General features: G+C 45.3%; 2 protein-coding genes across 2 annotated transcripts in view; both read left to right on the forward strand.

Annotated features, from left to right (window-relative positions):
* The window catches only part of LOC111829454, a 2,429-nt gene extending 962 nt beyond the window's left edge, over window positions 1-1,467 (forward strand). The window contains exons 2-3 of the mRNA XM_023778539.1: window positions 10-606; window positions 829-1,467. Coding sequence (XP_023634307.1) covers window positions 10-606; window positions 829-1,227 — 996 coding nt within the window. The 3' untranslated portion in view covers window positions 1,228-1,467. The remainder of the gene's footprint in view (window positions 1-9; window positions 607-828) is intronic.
* Window positions 1,468-2,258: 791 nt separating this feature from the next.
* LOC111829455 lies at window positions 2,259-5,309 on the forward strand. Its single transcript, XM_023778540.1, has one exon. The coding sequence runs from the start codon at window positions 2,259-2,261 to the stop codon at window positions 5,307-5,309; it is 3,051 nt and encodes a 1,016-aa protein (XP_023634308.1).

Consider the following 5,309-nt stretch of genomic DNA (forward strand, 5'->3'; position numbering starts at 1 on the left):
CCCCTGCAGTTCTGGGCAGAGCCGACCTTTCGGAGTATAGGCGAGGAGCTTGGGGGAGTAGAGGAGATAGACATTCATGGTGGTCGGGTGAAGGTGATCCTAGATGGGTTAAAACCCCTGTGCTTTGAAACGGAGCTCGACTTTGGTAATGGGGTGGAGATTCCGGTGAAGCTGTGGTACGAGAGGCTGTTTGGGTTTTGCAAGTTATGTCATAGCCTTTGTCATGACGAAGATGAGTGCGAGAAGCTGATTGTCAGGAGGGTGCAACCTTCTGGAGGTGATCGTCACAATCCTTCCCAGGATGACAGGGAGAGGAGACATCATAGCTACAGAGGCGCAGTCGAATCGGAGGCGAGAAAAGGCTCGGAGCAGGATAGTAAGAAGCGCAGTTTGGATAAGGGGAAAGGGGTGGAGAAGGAGCAGCGAGGAGAGGGACACAGGTCACGATCAGGACATTACCACGGGGAGCCATCGTACCGGTCTAGGCGTTATTCCAGCTACTCCCAGCTCAACGATCACAGACGCGTCACGTATGATGAGGAAACCGGTGAAGCGACTATTGTGGAGCCCCCAGAAGCAAAGGTGGCTGGAATTAGCAAAAAACTGGTACGTAAGTCTCTATTCCAAGTTGAGGATAATATGGAGGTTGGTTCTGGACTAACAGTGGCAAATGTGGAGGTTGGTTTGGAATCGGTCTCTTTAAATGAGAATGTGGTTTCTGAGGGTGGGAGCTTGGTTGCGGTTGTTCCTGACAAGGAGGGGGAGCAAGTGGAACAGGAAATTGATCCTGAGGTTTTGAATTTTTCTGCTGTGGTTGTGTGTGAACAGGAAATGGAAACTCGGGCCTCTGTCGAAGAAAGTGAAATGGAAATGGGAATGGTGGCTGCGGAAAGGGAGAGTATAGACCCTGGATTGCTAGTGGATGCAGAGTTTCAGCAGGCGGCTCTGGAGGCAGGAGAAGAGGTGACCGAGGAGGAGTTGGAGCTGATGGATGACCTGGAGGAGGAAACAGTGGAGAAGGAGGATACGGCTGGAGATCGAAGCCGCCGGGTTCGTGGGTCAGTGCTGGCTGGTGCAGGTTCCAAAAAGAGGATTGCTCAGATGCTGTCCACACCTAGGAAAAGGCAGGCGGCAAAGAATGGTGAAGGAGGAAACCCGAAGCCCAGGGAGATGGAGAAGGGAGGTCCAGCTGGGTCTAAGCCACCAAAACCAAAGATTACCAAATGAAGATAATAAGTTGGAATTGTCAGGGACTTGGGAATAAGTCAACAATTGGGTATCTTCGGGACATTTGGAAGAAACATAGGCCAGAATTTTTATTTTTATCGGAAACAAAACAATCTTCTCCTTTTTTAGAGCAATTTCAAGCTCATTTTGGTTATAATAATTTGATAACGGTTGATCCAATTGGTTGTAGTGGGGGGTTGGCATTATTCTATAATAATAATATTTTTAATGTTACTCTTTTATTTAAGTCTAATCGGATTATTGATATTGAAACGGTTTTTAAAGGAAAAACAATAAATTTGTCATTTGTGTATGGTGATCCCGTTCCCAAAATGCGAGGAGACGTTTGGGAAAGACTAACTAGAATTGGTACAGTTCGATCTACTCCTTGGTTTTTGATAGGGGATTTTAATGAGATAACTGGCAACCATGAAAAGAGAGGGGGTAAACTTCGAACGGCCTCCTCATTTCTCCCATTTAATTGTATGATACGAGATTGTGGTTTTCTTGAGTTTCCCACACTAGGGGACTGGTTCTCGTGGCGGGGGTGGAGGGATAAGAAACCAATTAGGTGCCGGTTAGACAGAGCGCTTGGTAATGAAGACTGGCATGAGATGTTTTCGGATACGATAACGGAGTACTTACCCATGATCGGGTCGGACCATAAGCCGATTGTTACGTGTGTAGCTGAACGGCGAGCTCGGAGGCGAAAATGTTTCATTTTTGATAAGCGTTGGGTTGGAAAAGACGGTCTCAAGGAAGCTATTGCTTCTGGTTGGGGCACGAACACCACAAGGGGCCCGAGCTCTTTTGTTGATAATCTTAATAATTGTCGCCGAGCTGTTTCTAAGTGGCGGAGAGATCAGGTACCTTTTGGACGGGATACAATAGAAGAACTTAAAAAGGAATTGGCGGAGGCTTAGGCGGATGATAATTCCCCCCAGTCAGTTATTTTTGAACTCTCGAAACGGTTGCGAGAGGCTTATCATGATGAAGAGGTTTATTGGCAGCAAAAAAGTCGAAATAGGAGGATGAGAGTAGGAGATATGAATTCAAAGTACTTTCACGCTCAAACTAAATGTAGGCGTGCAAGGAATCGGATAGTGGGCTTGTTTAATACTCAAGATATCTGGTGTTCGGAGGACAAAGATATCTATGGAATCGCAACGGACTATTTTAATGAGTTATTCTCGACCAGTAATCCGTCTGCGTTTGAGGAGGCTTTAGGCGGAATACAGACCTTGATTTCGGAAGAGGAAAATAGATCTCTTACGCAGGCAGTGACGGAGAAGGAAATTAAAGATGCTCTTTTTATGATGAACCCGGAAAAGGCTCCAGGGCCGGATGGTATGACAGCATTATTTTTTCAACAAGCTTGGGGGGTGGTAAAGGAGGATTTAGTGTTTGTAGTAAACTCTTTCTTTCAAGACGGGGTTTTTGATAAACGGTTGAACAGGACAAATATTTGTCTAATTCCAAAAGTGGAGAGACCAACCCGAATGGCGGAATTCAGACCGATAAGTTTGTGTAATGTGAGCTACAAGGTTATATCAAAAGTTCTTTGTCAACGGTTAAAACAGGTGCTACCGGGTCTTATTTCGGAAACACAATCGGCATTTGTCCCAGGCAGACTAATATCCGATAATATTTTGATTGCTCAGGAGATGTTTCACGGGCTTCGAACAAATCAGGCATGTAAAAACAAGTTTATGGCTATTAAGACAGATATGAGTAAGGCGTACGATAGAGTCGAATGGGAATTTGTAGAGAGGTTATTACGCAAGTTTGGCTTCTCAGAGAAATGGATTTCATGGGTCATGTTTTGTGTGTCTTCGGTGGAATACAATGTGTTAATTAATGGACAACCTCAGGGATCCATAATTCCGGAACGAGGTTTACGGCAGGGTGACCCGTTATCTCCATATATATTCATTTTGTGTACAGAAGTATTAATTGCAAATATTCGGAGAGCGGAAGGGGCGAAACAAATTTCGGGTATTAAGGTGGCAAACAAAAGCCCGCCAATCTCTCATTTATTATTTGCTGATGACAGTCTTTTTTTCTGCAAAGCTAACAAAGAGCAGGGTGCTGTTATTCTGGATATTTTAAAAAGGTATGAATTGGTGTCTGGCCAACAAATAAACTTTGCAAAGTCCTCAATACAGTTTGGTCACAAGGTGGATGAAGTTACCAAAACGGAGATTCAGGGGGTACTAGGTATAACAACCATGGGGGGAATGGGAACTTATCTCGGGCTCCCAGAGAGCATTGGTGGCCCAAAAACCAAAGTTTTTTCATTTGTTCAGGATAGACTTAATAACCATATTAGTGGTTGGTCGGCGAAATTACTGTCGAAGGGAGGTAAAGAGGTGATGATTAAAGCAGTGGCATCTGCATTGCCAACATATGTGATGTCCTGCTTCCGGTTACCCAAATCGGTTACAACTAAGCTTACTAGTGCTGTGGCGAATTTTTGGTGGGGATCAAATGGAGGTGCTGGGGGAATGCATTGGTGGGCTTGGGCAAAATTGTGTGACAGTAAACAGCTGGGCGGTCTGGGGTTCCGGGATGTTCAAGATTTTAATTCGGCCCTTCTGGCGAAGCAGTTGTGGAGACTGATGGAGTTCCCTGATTCCCTATTCGCAAAGGTTTTTAAAAGTCGGTACTATCGGAAATCTGACCCAATGGCACAGATTCGGACTTACTCTCCGTCTTATGGTTGGCGGAGTATTATTTCAGCTAGATCTCTGGTGCAAAAAGGACTTATTAAAAGGGTTGGGTCAGGAGAGGCCATATCGATATGGACTGATCCTTGGATTCCAGCTCAATTCCCGAGACCAGCTTCAAGTATTGGGCCGTTTAAGGACCCAACACTTCTTCTAACTCAATTTATCGATCGACAACGAAACATGTGGCGTATGGAGTTACTCAAACAGTTCTTTGATCCGTCAGATGTTTCTTTAATTAATGCGATTCCTGTGGGTAATTATGCAGAGAAGGATGCATTAGGATGGCACTTTACAAAACATGGAAAGTATACGGTTAAGTCAGGATATCATACAGCAAGGTTGGTGACCTCGGAGGGCTTTAAGCCTGTGGTTTGTGGTCCTCTACTCACACCTTTGTTTGCTAAGATTTGGAAAGTACGTTGCCCACGTAAAATTCAACATTTTATGTGGCAACTGTTATCTGGTTGCATTTCGGTGGCAGCTAATCTCCGAAGGCGAGGGATCAACATTGACCCTAGCTGTTCGAGGTGTGGTTCCCCGCTGGAAACGGTGAACCACGCTATTTTCGAGTGCCCGCCGGCTCGTCAGTCGTGGGCTCTTGCCAACATTTCTACGGGCCCAAATTTTTTTCCGACGGAATCTGTGTACGCTAATATGGCATATTTGTTAGAGCCTGACATTCAGAATAGTGGGGATGGAAGTTTCCCATGGATCTTATGGTATATCTGGAAAGCTAGAAATACAAAGGTTTTTGAAAATATGGATGACTGTCCAGCGGATGTTATTAAGTTGGCAAAGGATGAGGCGACGACCTGGCAACGGGCACAACTGGAAGGTCTGGGTCAGGGGACAGGTAATGGGGTTGGGGGTCTGCGGAATTTGGGGGAAACTAGAGTCTTAAACATTGACGTTGACGGGACCTGTTGTTTTGTTGATGGTTCCTGGAAGAATACGGATCCGTATGCGGGGTTGGGATGGTATTGCCCGCAAACACAAGATGTACCGACAACTATGGGAGCACAGACAATCCGACGAAGTATGTCTCCTCTACATGCTGAAGTCGAAGCACTTGTATGGGCGATGCGTTGCATGATTGGACATAACTTCACGGAGGTGAAGTTCTACACAGACTGTTCCGATTTGGTGAAGATGGTGTCTTCTCCGTGTGAATGGCCGGTGTTCTCTGCTTACTTGGCAGATATTCAAGTTGATAGGGAAGAATTCGAGTCTTTTTCTTTGTCTCTTATTTCTAGAAATGCAAATGTAAAAGCGGATAGTTTGGCACGACGAGCTCGTGTTAACCCGCATATCGCTAAATTTGTAAACAATGTTCCGTCTGATTGGCTCATTTGA

The sequence above is a fragment of the Capsella rubella genome, unplaced genomic scaffold (assembly GCF_000375325.1).
Source record: "Capsella rubella cultivar Monte Gargano unplaced genomic scaffold, Caprub1_0 scaffold_7, whole genome shotgun sequence".
Classification (NCBI taxonomy): domain Eukaryota; kingdom Viridiplantae; phylum Streptophyta; class Magnoliopsida; order Brassicales; family Brassicaceae; genus Capsella; species Capsella rubella.